The sequence below is a fragment of the Callithrix jacchus genome, chromosome 2 (assembly GCF_049354715.1).
Source record: "Callithrix jacchus isolate 240 chromosome 2, calJac240_pri, whole genome shotgun sequence".
In the NCBI taxonomy this organism is placed as follows: Eukaryota; Metazoa; Chordata; class Mammalia; order Primates; family Cebidae; genus Callithrix; species Callithrix jacchus.
Window position 1 is genome coordinate 153644498 of NC_133503.1, and position 18791 is coordinate 153663288.

The following is an 18791-nucleotide window of genomic DNA, read 5'->3' on the forward strand; positions in this document are numbered from 1 at the left end:
CACTATGTTGCCCAGGCTGGCATCGAACTCCTGGAATCAAGCAGTCCTCCTGCCTTGGCTTCCCTAAGTGCTCAGATTACAGGCATAAGCCACTGTGTCCAGCCCTAATTTTCTTTATATATTTTAGAAATCTGATTTCATTCAGTTGTGGAGGCTCAAGTGCAGTGGAAAGCCATAGATCACAGCAGCCTTGAACTCCTGGGCTCAAGTGATCCTCCTGCCTCAGCCTCTCAAAATGCGGGGATAGCAGATGCGAGCTGCCATGCCCAGCCTGGTTATATTTATTGACATGTAACATTATGCCTGTTGAATCTAATAATAAAAATTGGGGCTTGTATTCTCTAACTCCTACTTTTTATTTTTCCATTATTAATTTTTGTCATATTTTCAGAATGCATTGATACATGATGGTTTGGAAGTTCAAAAACCATATTCTTCACTTCAGATGGTCTCAGAAGCATTGGGCTAGACAGTTGCCACAGTATGGGCAAAAGCCCTGTTTCTCTAACAGGGTTATTTCTCATTGCAAATTCACAAAGCAGCATTCTGGAAAAGGAAGTGACCGGTGGGATATGACAGTGGAGGACTATTTACGATAATGTGGTCAGGGAGAGCTCAGTGGTGGCGCCGAGCAGGGGAAAGAGCGTTCCGAGAAGAGACAGAATAGCAGTCTTTAGGGTATAAGAAAGGACACAGCATGTTTAAGGAACTGAAGAGACCAGTGTGACTGGATGTTGGGAAGGGAGGAAGAGTGGTGAGGAGAGAACTGGAAAGAAAGAATCAGGTTTTGCATGGCCATACAGACCTTGTCCTCTCCTCTCCTACATTATAGATCAAAGTTAGTGCACCACAGGCAGTGGATAGGCGTGAATACATGCTTTAATCAAAAGGCATGTGAAGGCTTTGTGTGGTGGCTCATGCCTGTAATCCTAGCACCTTGGGGGACCAAGGTAGGCTGATCACTAGAGCTCAGTACTTCAAGACTAACCTGGGTAACAAGATGAAATTCCATCTCTACAAAAAAATACAAACTTAGCCCAGTATGGTGAATGCCTGTATTCCCAGCTACCTGGGAGGCTGAGGTGGGAGGATTCCTTGAAGCCAGGAGGTGGAGGTTTCGGTGAGCCAAGATCCCACCACTACACTCCAGCCTGGGTGACAGAGCCTGACCCTGTCTCCTGTTTCAAAAAAAAAGCACTTAAACAACCATATGTTATTGGACACTGGGTTGGCTGCATAGAAAGGACTGTATCTTATGTTTTCAGCCCAGGAAATGAACTGAATGGTAATAATAGTCAACTCTCACAAGAAGTTAGAGGGTTGGATTCCCATGCCACAGGTTAAGACATTGAGGCTCAAAAAATTACATTACTATGAGGCAGATCAGCAGGACTTGTTTTCAAGGACTGGTTAAGACCCCTGGTTGCAACCCTGCTGCTCAGAGCAGAATCTGGTTGAAACAGGGTGTGGTGAAGAAGCCAGCCAAAACCGGAAGATGGTAATGAGAGCAACCTCTAGTTGCCCTCACTGCTTGGTAGCATAAAGGTACTCCCACCAACACCGTGACTGTTTACAAATGCCATAGCAAGGGCCCAGAACTTACCTTATGTGGTTCCAGAAACTCCCCGCTCCTTTTCAGAAAGTTCTGAGTAGCCCACCTCTTAATTGGCGTATAATTAAAATAGATGTAAATACAGCTCCCATACACTGCTCCCCCCGGCACAGCGCCCATGGGGTAGCGCTGATCCACAAGGAGCTGTACCTCCGCTGCCGCTGTACACTGCTGCTTCAGTCAAAACTGCTTTCTCCACCATAGGCTCACCTTTGAATTCTTTCCTGGGCAAAGCCAAGAACCCTTGAGGCTAAGTCCCACTCTGGGGGCTCACCTGCTCTGCATCAACTTGTCCTAATCACACACCTAACAGGAGACAAACTCAAGCTCATGCCCTTTCTACTCTCTTTGACTGCCTTTCTTCAAAATGAGTCCAAAGCAACCTTTTACAAACAGGAAAATATCTGTATATTTTAATTTGGTTTTGTAATCATTTTAGAAACTTTGCATTTATTATGAGAATTCCTCTTGTGTATTAGTTTCCTGAAGCCATTGTAACAAATTACCACAAGCTTGGTGGCTCAAAACAACAGAAATGTATTCTCTCTGGAGACTGTATTCAGTCTTGAGACTAGAATTTTGAACTCAAGATGTCAACAGGGCCTCCTCCCTCTGAAGCCTCTAGGAGACAGCCTGTTCCACACATCTTCCAGCTTCTCGTGGCTGCAAGTTTTCCTTGGCTTGTGGCTGCATCATTCCCCTCTCCTGTGGCCATGTGGCCTCCTCGTCTTCTCTCTGTGTGTCTCTTATAAGGACACTTGTGGTTGGATATAAGGCCGACCAGTATCATGCAGGATAATTTCAACTTGAGACCCTTAACTCAATTACATCTGCAAGGAGTCCTTTTCCAAATAAGGCCATATACACAGGTTCTGAGGACTAGAATGAGGACATACCTTTTTGTGGGCCTTTTTACAAACCATTCAGCCCTCTATCCCCCTCCATGAGCTGTAGCCTGGAAATTCTCCCCAGGTAGCAAGCTAGGGACTCATGCTGAACTCATTTGTTAATCTTCTCTCAAAGATCACTGTCCTGTGCTTCCTGGTTTCTGAAAACTGCTCTACCTATTTTGCCCAATTTTCCAGTTGCTTAAAGAAGGAGGGTGAATCCAGTGCCTATGACTCCAGCGTGGCTTGGAGCAGAAGTTGCACCCACGAGCGTAAGCTCATTGAGCATGGGGACATTTTCTGTCTTGCTTCTGCAGTGCCTGTAGAAATGAGTAAACGAATGAAAGAGAAGTTCATCTAAACCCTTTGTTTTTCTCTTGTTTGGGACTGAATGGCAAAAACCCCTTTTACCTCCATCGGCCAGATGAGCTTGAGCCATTTCTCCTTAGCTGAGGATCTGCTAGTGTCATTCTCAGCTTCCTCCTCAATCCACTCTCAGCCCCTCAGTCTGGCTTTCATGGTTAATGCAAGGAACTGGTATTGGGAAATTGAAGAGATTTACCTAAGGAGCACATTTTGGGTAATGATTTGTAAGACATAGGTTCTGCCTGTGTTTTTAAATTAAAAAAAACGCAGGGCATGTTGAGGGGAGGGGCTGACATGGGAAAGGAGGGTGAATAGTAGTATTTTTGAGTGAGTAGCAGTATTGTCACAGAGAAGAGAGGCCCCCTGATTTGTTGATGGAAAATTAATGATAGGCACTGAGAAAATATAAGACAGGAGAAAAATAGGCCAAGCACAGTGGGTGGCTCATACCTGTAATCCCAGCACTTTGGAAAGCTGAGGCAGGTGGATTACAAGGTCAGGAGTTCCAGACAAGCCTGGCCAATATGGTGAAACCCTGTCTCTACTAAAAATACAAAACTTAGCTGGGCTTGGTGGTGGGCACCTGTAGTCCCAGCTACTCGGGAGGCTGAGGCAGGAGAATCACTTGAACCCGGGAAGGTGAGATTGCTCCACTGCACTCCAGCCCCTGGCAACAGAGTGAAACTCCATATAAAAAAAAAAGAAAAGAAAAGTAAGGAGTGTGCCTATCAAAGAACAGAAATTATACACTAGATTAGTCCATATCAAAACAATGGTGGCTATATACAGAGAAAAATTATTTCTGCTTTGATTTCCACACTTACACACTAATTAAGTTAAAAAGAAAACAGTTATTACCACTATCAATAGCATTTATGAGACCATCTACTATATGGCTGTTTGACTTATCCAAAAGTCTGGTTGTGCCTAGAATGCAGAGCTTTGTTTGAATTTATTATATCATATTTTTATATCAAATATAAGATTATCATATACTGGTTATAAGAAGCCAAAAATACAGAGATTGATACAGAACAAGTTAGAAATCTCCTACTTTAATCACATTTGCCTGAGGTAACCAGTATTAGCAGTTTAGTGTGTATCTTTCTACATCTTTTTCAGTGTTCCTCTGAGTATATAAACATAATAATGTATACAGTGAGTGGCTTCTGGTTTTATTAAAATGTGAACAAATGAAATATATCATTTGCTTATTTCATTTAACAACAGATTAGTGACATCTCATCAGATAAATACACATAGAGTTATTTATGTCAGATTTTTAAATCTAAAATACAAATTTACTACCATTTACTTAACCACTCCCTGAATGAGGTACATTTCAGGTTTCACCACATATAATGCTTCAGTAAACACTCTCGTGACTGCAGACTGTTTAATTTTATCGCCACAGACTCTCAAGCCTTGAAATGTCAATTTTCAGATGACACCTTTCCCCATCCTCCTTGTCAATTGGAGAACGGAGCTGAAAGGCGAGTGAAGAAGACTGTGAACATGGATAATTACTCCGCACAGCACATGGCCAGCAGCCTTCTGCTACAATATTTACGTCGTATTCCATTGAGATGGCACTGTCTGATCACATGACCCAAATGCAGTTCTCACTCCACCAGGAGCACAGCCGAATGCAAACTGCATTGGCAGCTTTGCACATGCTCTGTCTGGCCCTGTGAATCCTCACTCACCCATTCAGGTTTCTGTTGGTTTAAAGCGACATTCCAGCTGCTGAAGCTCCGTGACCTGCTGTGTTTTCCCAGATCCAAGGCAGGTGGCCCCAACAATTACTGTTTTTTTAGAGTTTGAGCAATTGTGTTTATTTGGGGGTGGAGCGTGTATTATACCCAAGTACAGCTGATGAATGAGACTACAGAGTAACTCTTTTCCTAGCAGGTATTTACAGGAGTAACATATACCTATTTTCACCACTTGCCTTGACAACAACCTGCAGCTCTGATGCACCTTTAATCCTGAAACAGAGGTCTTGGCAAATGATGCTGCATCTGACTGCCGCGTTGACTGTAATGTTTGAGACGGTGTTTTCTCCTCTCTAGAGACCTGGATGCTTTTTGCCATTCTGATGGTAAATGATGAGACAGGCTACCATGGATTTCAGCACCCCTTCTGTGTTTGATCAGCAAAGAGGTAAAATGCTGCTTTAACACATTCTTCGGTTGTTAGCATCCTTTGTCCCATGGTATGGATTTACAGTTGTAAGGAGAGAAAGAGAATGTATGTGTGTGTGTGTGTGTACGCGTGCACTCGTGTGCATGAGTATTTTTTATGTAGGATGTGGAAAGAGGATTTCACCTAGACAACAAACCTATTCAAAATGTTCACTTCTAGTTTGATAAGCATCTGAAACAGAAAAATAAGCTTATGATTTGTCTGCCTCATTGAAATATTCCTACCTTAAAATTTTAAAAATTGGATTCCAAGCACACCAACTATTTCAGATAGTGTCATCTTTATTCTGTTTTTACCAAATCTTTTTTAAAAATTAGAGTAAGCAATGTAAGAACACATCACATGTGTTTTTATCAGGCTATTAGCTCAGTATGTCATTGCTATATCCTCATAAGTATTTTTCCATTCCTTTCAGGAATAGATGCTGCCCTTATTCATGTCGGGTTGATATGTTATCTCATCCAAGGTTGTGTAATGACACATCCCTATGTCATTATTTTCAATGACAAGGTCTATCTTCCTTCCTCATAATTTCTAGAATGGAGGTAATTTTCCACATCAAAATGTTGCTGTGAAATCAACTCATCCTTATAATATCATGTATTTGGCCAGATGGTCTATGTGTATATAGTTGCATATGCAGTGTGTTTACATACATCTGCATGTAATACGTATGTGTAATTGTAAATCTTTTTTTAGTATGAATATGAAATTTCCATTTTGTAAACATAATAAATATTTGTTAGAATCTTTTTTAAAATATCTAATATTTAAACCCCTTTCTACAGTCTTGAATATTCTTCAAGATCCTAAATTCCTTTGGTGATTTTACCTGTTTTGGCTACAACATGAAATGGTGGTTTGAGAAAGCCTCATTAAGAAAATGTATGGCTTCATTCATTTTCCCCTTTCCTGCTCTAGGCCAGAGCATGTGATGGCCTCAAGCTACATCTGGCTTCGTGGGTGAATTATTTAGCCCAGTGGGTTTCTCCAAAAACAAATTTATATTTAGATTCCTGAGTTAGCTAATGTAGATAGAGCGTTCTCCATGTCTTAGCTCATTTTGAAGTGTGTGTGTGTGTGTGTGTGTGTGTGTGTGTGCACGCGCGCCTTCAGAACATGCTGGCTCACACTGTGCTTGGATCTGAACACCATAGGGAAAGGGCTTGTGCCCACCACCATTCTCTCCTCCTGGTACATTTTATATCACTGATGGCAGTCAATAAAAGTGAAAATCTGCCTAGAACCAAAGAGCTCACACTGGCTAAAAAAAATGACGTTGCTGAGCCACGAAACACACAATGGGTTTATATTTGAAGACTAATTGGAGGGAGCTGGGACTGACTGCAGGAGAACTAGCTCTTCGTAATGAATTTCTGTGGTCCAGTGTTGTACCTTCTAAGAGGATTGAGCCCCATAGTTAAATATAGATTGATTTTCTTATAACACCTTTCATGTGAGCAGTTTATAGCAATTCCTCCACCTGGATCTGATTCACCCCTATAAAAGTTAACCCTCTCCCTGCTATCTTTATCTCTATTTCTCAATTCTTTCGCTCTTTCTAGAGGTTTTACCGTATGGTGGAAAGAGCATGGGATTTTAAATCTTATAGATAAGGTCAGAATGGCAGATCAGCTACTTCTTAGCTGTGTGATCTTGGCAAGTTACCTAACCTTTCTGGGCCTTAGTTTCCCCAGGAATATAAAGAAGGAAATGATGCTTACCTAGCAGGGTTGTAGTGAGGATCTAAAATAACCTATAAAAAGCACCTGTCAGCAATTCCTGAAGTTCACTAAGTATTTTTCCATTTTGGCTGCAGCTGTTATTATTATTGCTGTTGTTATTATCCCCTCGGACGGGGAGTTTCTGAAGTGCAAAAGACTACTCATCTCTCTGTCTTCAGCTTGAATGTAGCAGTCCTCAGATCACATAAGGCCTTAGTGCTGGGTGACTAATAACATTAATTTTTTGTTTCAGAACACTAGGATACCATTTATAGCAAGCCCTAGAATAATAATTAACTAAATGACTCCTGAATAGTTTTATTACCTCATGAATCCTTCCTCCTTCTTAAAAGCATGAAAGACCTTGAGAAGTTTAGACAATTATACAGATTTTAAATATTAGGCCAGCTACCGTGGCTCACGCCTGTAATCCTAACACTTTGGGAGGCTGAGGTAGGTGAATTGCTTGAGCTCAGGAGTTCGAGATCAGCCTGGGCAACACGGTGAAACCCCATATCTACTAAAAGTCACAAAAAAATTACCCGGGCCTGGTGGCATACACCTGTAATCCCAGCTACTCAGGAGGCTGAGGCAGGAGAATTGCCTGAACCCGGGAGGCAGAGGTTGCAGTGAGCCGAGATCACGCCGCTGCACTCCAGCCTGGGCGACAGAGCAAGACTCCATCTCAAAATATATTTATGTACATATATATGTATATAATATTGTTGGACAAACCAAAGAGAAGTGGCTTTCTCGAGAAAAGTTGAGCATGGGGCTGGAGCTGAGGGTCTTTCATGAATCATTACTATCTGGAGAATTGAACCCTAGCAGCACTGGCTTCACATGCAGATGCAGACATCTGGAAGAACCTTAGCAGTCAGGTAACCCAGTGGTTCTCACACTTGCTGTACTTAAGAATCATCTGAAGACATTCTCAAAATGCTGATGCTTGAATTCCCCCCCAGGGAGATTCCAGGTTAATTGCAGTGAGATGTGGCCTAACCAACACTCCTCAGGAGGTTCTAATGGACAGCAAAGATTGAGAACCAGTCATCCAAACTACCCCGCTTTCACATTTCAGATGGGGGAACTAAAGCACAGAGACGTTCAAGGTTGGGTCCTTCCTAATCATAATAACAACACCCCACTAAATAGCAACAGTGGGGAGTGAGGCCCAGGTGTTCTCCATCCATACAGCTGAGCAATAGGAAGCCTCCTGCGTGTGGGCAATCCCTGGCCTAGCACTGACTCTGGCTCATGGTTGCCCAGAGAATGGTGGAAGGATGCATAATGACCTTCAGGGTTCCAACAAGGTGCGATTGGTAAGCCTGAATCCCTCCAGCTGCATTTTTCTACATTTCTCTTCAGCTAGAGGCAACAAGGCATGCCAGGGTCTTGCTGAGAGATGATCATTTGCTCAAGTCCTATCTCTGCCCTCTTCCTAGTTGCATAAACTTGCACTAACTAGTTGATCTCCACTGTCTTCTGTCTCCTTGACCATAAATGTGGATAATACTATATTATATCTTCACAGAGCTGCCAGGAGGCTTAACGATCAGATTATCTCATTGTGTGCTATGTCTCTGGTTTGCTTTGTACAACTGTGAGGGAGGAAGCCTGGGTCTTTGGAGCTCTTGACTCTCTCTTGTGCTTTTAGCTTTCACCATAGCAACATCTCTTCTGGTCCCACATGTTCTTCCTGGCTGTGTTCCCTCTTAAAGCCCACACACGCAGGAAGCGACCTGTAGTAAAGCCATTTACTACAGAACACAGAGGTTCCTGCTAAAGTCTATGTATTATGTAACTGAAGATACTTGCATTTTAAGCTTGGTCGTGACTTGTGGAAAGAAGAGTTTTGCTGTGCCCAAAAGAATCCCAAGCCTCAGAGAGAAAACGGGAAAAGAAAGGGGGGTGGGGATGGCAGGTAGCCTGAGGGCCTTACCCACTGCTCTGTGTTATTGAGGGTGAGGAGGGCCTGGCCCTGCCAGGGATGGTGGGTAAACGTGCCTGGCAAGGCTGAGCGGTGTGTTTGCATGCACCTGTGTGGGCTGTGGACCACCCTCTCGCACCGGTCTTTTCTCTTGTTGAATTGCTGGAGAAGGAGAGGAAGGGCTTTGTCTTCCAGCCCAGATTCATATGGTGTGTGAGTGTCTCTGGGCTGCTGTAACCAATTACCACGAGCTGGGTAGCTTAACACAGAAATTTATCCTCTCACAGTTCTGGAGGCCAAAATCAAAATGTCAGCAGGAGGCCTATTCCTAGAGCTTTTAGGAAAGAATCTTCCCTGGTCCTTCCAGCCTCGGAGGCTGTGGCCTCATACTCTGGTCTCTGCCACCATCTTCACTTGGTCTTGTCTGTGTGCATTGCTGCTCTGTGTGCCCGTCTCAAAGTTCCTCTGCCTCTCTTTTTTTTTTTTTGAGATGGAGTTTCACTCTCATTGCCCAGGCTGGAGTGCAATGGCACCATGTTGGCTCACTGCAACCTCCGCCTCCCAGGTTCAAATGATTCTCCTGCCTCAGCCTCCTGAGTAGGTGAGATTACAGGCAACTGCCACCCTGCCCAGCTAATTTTTTTTTTTTTTGTATTTTTAGTAAAGACAGGGTTTCACCATGTTGGTCAGGCTGGTCTTGAACTCTTGACCTCGTGATCCACCCACCTCGACCTCCCAAAGTGCTGGAATTACAGGTTATGAGCCACCACACTCGGTCCTCTGCCTCTTTTATAAAGAGGGAGAACACCCAGATAATCCAGGATTATCCTCCGCTCAAAGTCCTTGACTAAATCACATCTTTTAAGATATAAGGCCATGGCAGGGTGACAGAGTGAGACTTCGTCCCAAAAAAAAAAAAAAATACAAGGTCATAGTCACTCTCTTGCCATATAAGGGAATAGCCACAGGTTCCAGGATTAGAGATTAGAGCATATCTTTAGGGCCATGATTCAACCCATTGCAGGGACTGAGAAGAAATCAGATCCCAGAAAGCACGCAACATTCTGACTCCATTTTTGGTAAAAATCCATTCTCATTTAAGGGAGAAGAAAAATTGGTAAATAAGAGGTGGGGTCAGGGGAAGGAGCATCTGTTTGGTGCAGACTCTGTAGGGCTTTACATGGATACATATTGACAAGAGGCAATGTTTATGGAGCATTTAGCAGAGCCAGGCTCTGTCCTAAGGACTGCACATAGACTAGCTCATAAAATCCTCATAGCAGCTTCAGAGTATGACCCCCTTTTATCGATGGGGAAATTCAAAAAGGTTATGAGCCACCCAACGTTACCACAAAGTAAAACAACAAAGCTAGGATTCCATGGTAAACCTGTTTCACTTCCAAATCCATGTACTTTCTACTGCAGAATGTCTCTTCCTTGGCCAGTGATAAGGTTTAATGAAAAAATAAGATGTCAACAAAAAATCAAATTAATGAAACATTTATTTTCACAATCAAGCTGTTATTCCATTGTGTTGTGGATTTTTAAAGCTCCCACACACAGATGTGCAGGTTTTTAAATCCAACTGCTCATCTAAAATGGGAATGCTAGACAAAAAGTTCTGCGCTCTGCTGAAAAAGCAAAAGATGAAAATCTGACATGACAACCAGATGCCTCCTAAGGAAGAATAAGCAACTTTTGAATGGTGTTTTGGGCAAAGGAGTCCTCTCAAAGGAGATTTGAAAGGCAAGCATAGGAGATAAGGGAAGGGAATGATTTGGGCTCAGTTGCTGAGTTCGGGCTCAGAGACCTTGAACGAGAGCCTGGAATAAACCCAGGAACATTGAGGAGAATTCTGTGATTGGTTTTCAGATTGACAGTCCAGATAAATCAAGACTAGCTGGCTAACCAGCACTGGTTTAGAAGCAGATTATCTGTTGCCTTTGAGAAAATGCTTAGCCTTCACCTTTTCTTGGTCAAGAACAAGGAGCAGAGGGAAAGAGAGATGGGAGAAGAATTTTTTTTCCACTGTTCTTGACACTCCTGAACAAGTATAGGCAAGCATGTTTGTTTAAGTGTCAGTTTTGGTTTTTTTTGGTCGTTGGTTTTTTTGGGGGTTTTTTTTTTGGCTTTTTTGTTTGTTTGTTTTTGAGACGGAGTCTCACACTGTGGCCCAGGCTGAAGTGCAATGGCACAATCTCGGCTAAATGCAAGTTCCGCCTCCTGGGTTCAAGCGATTCTCCTGCTTCAGCCTCCTGAGTAGCTGTGATTACCGTCACCCACCATCATGACCGGCTAATTTTTGTATTTTTGTAGAGATGGGGTTTCACCTTTTGGCCAGGCTGGTCTTAAACTCCTGACCTCAGGTGATCTGCCCAACTCAGCCTCCACAGGCGTGAGCCACTGCGCCTGGCCTGTTTCAGTTTTCTTGATCACTCCTGAATAAGCCTAGGCAAGTATGCTTGACCCCCACCTTTCTCCCCCTTCTTTGTCATGCTGCCTTCTTCCAACCAGCCAACTCTGGGGAAAGTATGTGACAGACCAATCCATTCTGGAGTGTACTGTGGCCTCCATCTGTTACCCCCTAGGACAGGCTGTGCCCCCAATAACCTGAGCATTACTTTCCTTCCACCCTCCATGGCTCTTCTTATGGACTCTACAGTAGGAAGCCTGTGGCTGAGGTTATCCAAACAATTACCCTTCATAGCTGTAAGTTTTCTTCACCACAGGACCACCCGGCTGTCCTGGGTTGGGTGGGTGGTAGGGGAAGGCCTCTTGCCACAGTATGCATCCCAAGAGGGAAAACTCTAGAGCGATATCCAGAGGGAATAGAGACTCACTTGGACAACCACATCTGATTCAACCCTGATGTTTTCCACAACTCACCAGATCAGCTTCAGGAGGTTCTCCCTCAGCTTAGTCTCCAGTGCAGCAAGCAGCTGAGCCGCCGCACTGAGCTCCCCCTGTCATCTCTACTCACTAACTCCACAGTTCCCGAACGAGGTAACTGGGCTGGGTGCCTGACATTCACGGATTTTCCCTTTGATACCACTGTTCTGATACAAGGGTATTTTATCAAAATGAATATGGAGTCTAAAAGAAAAAACAATAAACTGGTAGCTGTTTTATATGATGAAACAAGTGTGAGACAACTCACTCATCACCAAATGCGGGGCAGGGTAAGAAGCTAAGAGCATGGAGGCAGTGAGGTCAAAGGTTGGTACAAAAGGTGGCATATGGGTGGGCTAAGACCACTAACCAGGAGTCATATGTTTAATGCACTTGTGAATCTCCGTTGATCATTAATGTAGGATCTGCTGAATTCTGTTTGAGAATTCCCTTATATTATGAATGATCTGCATGTCAGATTTTCTGATTTATCTTGTAAAGTCATGATGGTTTTACCCTAATATTTACCTTCAACCAGTATGTAGGTTTTTGTGCTTAATAAGAGCTCTTTGTTTTCTCTTGGCAAACCTAAGAATGGCACTTGCTCATTGATGAGGCTAGTCTTATTGTATCAGTTATTTTGGGGGAGGAAGAGAAGGGAAGTCATTCCAGTATCCATTTCTTTCTTTCTTCCTTTTTTTTTGAAACAGAGTTTCACTCTTGTTGCCCAGGCTGGAGTACAATGGTGTGATCTCAACTCGCCACAATGTCTGCCTCCTGGGTTCAATCAATTCTCCTGCCTCAGCCTCCTGAGTAGCTGAGATTACAGGCATGGGTCACCATGCCCAGCTGATTTTTGTACTTTTAGTGGAGAGGGGGTTTCTCCATGTTGGTCAGGATGGTCTCAAACTCCCAACCTCAGGTGATCCACCCGCCTCGGCCTCCCAGAGTGCTGGGATTACAGGCATAAGCCACCACACCCAGCCAAGTATTTCCATTTCTAAGTGTGCTCTCAGAACTTAAGATACATGTATATAATATTTAATACTATTCAAATTCTTTTTAAATTTTTCAAAAATAATTTCAAACTTATAGAAACTTTGTAAGAATAAGAGTCGTGTAAAAAACACTTGTATGCCTTTTACCCAGATTCATCTAATGTTAACAGTTTGCCCCATTTGCTTTATCGTTTGCTCTCTCTGTCCCCCTCACTCCTTCCCTTCTTCTCCCTCCCTCTCTCTCTCTCTGTGTGTGTCTCTCTCCCTCAACATACGTGTGTGTGCTTTTTTTAAATCTAGCATCTGCATTGCACTCCAATTTTGTCTATTGACCTAATAAAGGCATACCTTGGGGATACGGTGGATTTGTTTCCAGACCACTGCAATAAAGTGAATACTGCAGTGCTCACTTCGGCAGCACATATATTTAAAAAAAAAGTGAATATTGCAAAAAGCGAGTTATACCAACTTTTGGTTTCCCAATGCACGTAAAAGTTAGGTTTATACTGTAGTGTAGTCTATTAAATATGCAATAGCATTTTGTCTAAAAAAATGTTCATATCTTATTTTAAAAATACTTTCTTGCTAAAAAAAAAAACTGATTATCTGAGCCTTCAGCGAGTCACCATCTTTTTGCTAGCAGAGTGTCTCTCCTTGATGTTGATGACTGCTGACTGATCTGGGTGGTGGTTGCTGACAGCTGAGGTAGCTGTGGCAATTTCTTCACATAAGACAAAAATAAAGTTTGCTGCATCGATCAACTCCACCTTTCATAACACGTCCTACAGTTTGATAGCATTTTTTGCCACGGTAGAAATTCTTTCAAAACTGGAGTCAATCCTCTACAACCCCACCACTGCTTTATCAACTAAATGTATGTAATATTCTAAGTCCTTTGTTGTCATTTCAACAATATTCACAGCAGCTTCACCAGGAGTGGATACAATCTCAAGAAACCACTTCTTTACTCATCTATAAGAAGCAACTCTTCATCCATTCAAGGTTTATTATGAGATTGCAGCAATTTAATCACATGGTCAGGCTTCACTTCTAACTCTAATTCTCTTGCTATTTCCACTACATCTGCATTTATGTCCTCTACTGAAGTTCTGAACTCCTCAAAGACTTCTTCAAATCTCCTGTTCAGAGAGTTGAAATCAACTTCTTTCAAACTCCCATTAATGTTGATATTTTTACCTCCTTCAATGAATCATGAATGTTTTTAATGTTATCTTGAATGATTCCTTTCCAGAGTTTTTCTTGTTATTTTTTTTTAATTTTCTTTAGCAGAAACTAATAGAGCATAGGTTTTCAATTTACTTTGCCCAGATCCATCTGAATAATCACAATCTATGGAGGCTATGGCCTTGCAAAATGTGTATCTTAAATAACAAGACTTGAAAGTCAAAATTACTCCTTGATCCATGGCCTGCAGAAGGGATGTTGTGTTACAGGTATGAAAACAACATTAATCTCTTTGTATATCTCTAACAGAGCTCTTGCTTAGAAAAAAAAATTCATTTCAAAATATTACTGCTCACTGATAATGTATTGTCAGTATTGTTTTGAAAGGAATTTTTCTTTCTGACCGGTAGCTCTCAATAGTAGGCTTAAAATATTCGGCAAACCATGTTGTAAATAGATTTGCTATCATCCAGGCTTTGTTGTTCCATTTATAAAGCAGAAGCAGAGTAGATTTAGCATAATTGTTAAGAGCTTTCAGGTTTTTGGAATGGTTAATGAACACTGGCTTCAACTTCAAGTCATCAGCTGCATTAGCCCCTAACAAGAGTCAGCCTGTCCTTTGAAGCATTGAATCTGGGCAGTGACGTCTTTTCTCCAGCTTTGAGAGTCCTAGATGGCATCTTCTCCCAATAGAAGGCTGTTTTAGCTACCTTGAAAATCGGTTTTTTAGTGTAGCCACCTTCATCAGTGATCTTAGCTAGATCTGCTGGATAACTTGCTGCAGCTTCTCCAATAACTTGCTTCTTCACCTTGCATTTTTATGTTATAGAGCTGGCTTCTCTCCTTAAACTTTTATTTTGCATTTTCCTCATCTCTCTCAGACTTCATAGACTTGAAGAAAGTTAGGGCCTTCCTCTGGGTTAGGCTTTGGCTTAAGGAAATGTGATGGCTGGATTGGTCTTTTATCCAGACCACTAAAACTTTCTCCACATCTGCAATAAAGTTGTTTCTCTTCCTTCTCATTCATGTGTTTACTGGAGTAGCACTTTTAATTTCCTTCAAGAACTTTTCTTTGCATTCACAACTTGACTAACTAACACAAGAAGCCTCATTTCTGGCTTATTTTAGCTTTCAACATGCTTTCCTCACTAAGCTTTATCATTTCTAGCTTTTGATTTAAAGTGAGACGCCTGTGACTCTTCCTGTCACTTGAGTACTCAAAGGCAAAGGCCATTGTAGGGTTATTAACTGGCCTAATTTCAATATTGTTGTGTCTCAGGGAATAAGGAGGCCTGAGGAGAGGGAGAGAGATGGGGGACCGGTTGGTCAGTGGAGCAGTCAAAGCACACATTTGTCCATTTAATTTCACCATTCTCTGTGGATACGGTTCATGGCACCCAAAACATTTACAATAGTAACATCAAAGATCACTGATGACAGGTCACCATAACAGATATGACAATAATGAAAACACGGCCAGATGCAGTGGCTCATGCCTATAATCCACTTTGGGAGGTTGAGGCTGGCAGATCATGAGGTCAGGAGTTCAAGACCAGACTGGCCAACATAGTGAAACCTCGTCTGTACTAAAAATACAAAAATTAGCTGGTCATGATGGCACATGACTGTAGTCCCAGCTACTCACAAGGCTGAGGCAGGAGAATCATTTGAACTTGGGAGGTGGAGGTTGCAGTGAGCAGAGACTGTGCCATTGCACTCCAGCCTGGGTGACAGAGAGAGACTCCATCTGAAAAAAAAAAAAAAAAAAAAAAAAAAACCTCGAAATATTGTGGAAATTACCAAAACATAATGTAACAGAAAAGAGAGCACTTGCTGTTGCAGAAATTGTGCCAATAGACTTGTTCAATGCAAGGTTGCCACAAAAATTCAGTCTGTGAAAAGCACAGTATCTGCAAAACACAATAAAATGGAGTGCAATAAAACAGGGCGCACCAGCAATGCTGTTAATAGCATTTTCCTTTTAGTACATGAATCAGTCTTTATTTAGTTATCCTGTCTCTTTAGTCTCCTTTAATCTGGAAAATTTCCACAGGCTTTGTCTTTTATGACACTGACATTTTTAAAAATGACAGTGTCTCTCTTTTGTTAAATACCAACTTCCTCATTTTGAATTCATCTGAGGCTTCTTCGTGATTCAATTGAGGTTATGCACTCCCAGACAGAACACTGTATAGGTGATGTGGTGTCTGTCTCAGGTTAACACAGTATTGTTTAAATATCTTATAATGATCATCTAGGGGGAGAAGATGTTACAGTACTAGATGTTAAATGGTTCTAACAGAGTTTAAAATATTTTTTGGCAAGGCACAGTGGCATGTGCCTGTAGCTACTCAGGAGGCTGAGGCAAGAAGATCCCCTGAGCCCAGGAGTTCAAGTACAGCATGAACAACATAGCAGGCAAGACTCCCATCTCTAAATATGCATCTTTAGAGATACATATAAAATATGCATATCTGTTTCCTTATACTTATTGCCTAATTATGAAATTCATACTACCAGCACAAGAAGGAAAAGGTGATCGTGGCTAGAATCCTTTGGCAGGGTGCCCAACTCCCTCTGTGATTTGCTCAAGGTGAGCTGGCAGGGACAATAGCCACCACCGTGGCTCCGTGGAGCTGGGCTTCCCTTTGGAATGAGCTCTGCCAAGAGGCCTCAGCTCAGTGTGAAAGCACTGCCTCTTCCAGAGAGGATTCAGTCTCCATGGCAGTCTGCCCTTAGAGCAAAGAATGGCCCCAGCATCCCAGGAGGAGGAGAAGGAGGTTAAAAGGGTGAGATTACACTGGAATATAACCTGAGGAACTGATGTGAGGGGAACTAGAGGTTACCAAGGCCAGGGCCTGGCTGTTATCACAGAGCTTCTGGATGTGGGTTGCTTGTTATTTACCTACTCAGCCCATTTGTTCAATGCAGCAACAAGTTGACATTTCTCCAAGAGAGCTCAGAGATTGCCAACCCTGTAAACAAGGTCACACAAACAACAGTTGATTTAAAAAAAAAGAATGCTTTCAACTTTGGCATCTTGCTCTTTGGTGTGGGTCCATCAACTTTACCCGAGAAGCCACTCCTTTGATCTTTAATTCACCACAGTAAATCAGCACAGTCTGCTATTTCTAAAATCTGTGAGAAGTGCACCTGAAATTCATCCAAATTGACACATTTTTCCTTCTGATCACTTAACATTATTTGTAAAACGGTGTCCTAGAGTTCTGGCTACAACTAGGCTGGCCCAGCAGGGACTACTGAATATATAGTGGAGTTTTGATAGTTTGGTTGCTTTCAGGTGGCCACAGCAGACACCAATTTAAAGATGGATCCTGGAAGTGTTTCACCTTAGGAGTCCCTGTAGAATTACATGGAATCTTAGAGAATATATAACCCAGCTCCTTCACTGTGTATGCATGAAGACTGAAACACAGGGGACTAGCAGTGGTACAGTGGAGTAAACCCTGTAGCCACTGGAGCTGACGGGAGACTCAGATCCCAGTGCTGCCACTTATTGTGTGCTCCAGCTGCTGACATCTTTATCCCTTGCTTTCCTTACCTTGTTAAGATGATTATACTACAAAGAATTGTTTGAAACTGCTGGTGTAGATTATAGGATTGTTGTAAAGATTTAATGAAGTAATGCATACAAAGTACCTGTCACTGCTTAGTAAGTGCTAGTGATTATTACAAATGACTCACCTAAGGTAACATGGATGACTCATCTCCCCAGGTCATTAGAACATCCCACGCTCCAAGTCTTCTCTTTCTCTATAATGAATTTGTGGCAGAGCGCCCTGATATACTTTAGCTGTATCCCCACCTAAATCTCACCTTGAATTGTAATAATCCCCATGTGTCAAGGGTGGGGCCAGGTGGAGATGTTTGAATCATGGGGGGTTCCCCCATACGGTTCTTGTGGTCGTAAGTCTCACAAGATCTGATGGTCTTAAAAATGGGAGCTCCGCAGCACAAGCTCTCTTGGCTGCCACCAGGTAAGATATGTCTTTGCTTTTCCTTTTCCTTTGGCCATGATTGTGAGGCCTCCCCAGCCATATGGATGAGTCCATTAAACCTCTTTCCTTTATAAATTATCCAGTCTCAGATACGTCTTTATCAGCAGCAAGAGAACAGACTAATATATACCCCTTTTTCATTTGGAAGTTGGAAGGAACAGAATTGCCTGAGCAGGTAAACCACATCAGAAGGAAATTAACCCTTCAGGGTCACTCAAGCTTTGCAGTGCTTCTGTTTTCCCTGCCCTCTGGTCCTAGTGTTCTATCTTCTGAGTCTAAGATGCCTTCTGGATAAAACTCTCCTCTTGCTTGTCAGCCTCTTGCTGTCTGTTTACGTACATCTTCCATGCTAATCTCATGGGCTCTGTGTTGCTCTAGCAATCTATCGAGTTTTGAAGCAGAATCTCACTATTTTAATTATTACAGTTTTATGTGTTATACTATTTGATAGAGGAAATCTCCCTCAATATTTTTTTTAATTTTATTGGGTACTCTTACCTATTTTTTGTTTGTTTTTGCTTTTAGAATTGTAATATATTCACACACTTGGAAGGTATTAAAAATGTCCAATGAGTAATCCACCCCTTCTCCTTCCTTCAGTGGTCCAATTCCCTTCCCTCAAAGCAAAATAATGTAACCAATTTCTTATGCATCCTTCCAGAGAGATTCAGTGTACTAATGAGCAAATACTTAAATATATTATTTTGTTTTCTTTAAAATGTAATTATTTATTTTTACAAATGAAAGTTGACGTTTTCCTGAAACCTCCTCCCAAACAATTTTGGAACTTTAATTGAAATGAGATTAAACATATATTCATCTGGTAATAATTAAAAATGCATATACTCTTCAGTCCTGCCGTCTAGGACTACGGTGTGCATTTCCATAAATTCAACTCTTCTGTTATATCCCATAATAAAGCTTTTATCCAGAAGGGATCTTAGATGATAGAACACTGAGACCACAATATAGTTTT

The 18791-nt window shown here is 42.1% G+C and overlaps 1 protein-coding gene across 2 annotated transcripts in view; it reads left to right on the plus strand.

The window, feature by feature from the left end:
• The first annotated feature begins 4598 nt into the window (after positions 1 to 4598).
• ANKRD55 (ankyrin repeat domain 55) overlaps positions 4599 to 18791 on the plus strand; it is a 136201-nt gene continuing 122008 nt past the window's right edge. For both annotated transcript variants that reach the window (XM_008992043.4, XM_078365493.1), the window contains exons 1-2: positions 4599 to 4650; positions 4938 to 5028. In XM_008992043.4, the coding sequence (XP_008990291.3) occupies positions 4971 to 5028 (58 nt within the window). In that variant the 5' untranslated portion in view covers positions 4599 to 4650; positions 4938 to 4970. The remainder of the gene's footprint in view (positions 4651 to 4937; positions 5029 to 18791) is intronic.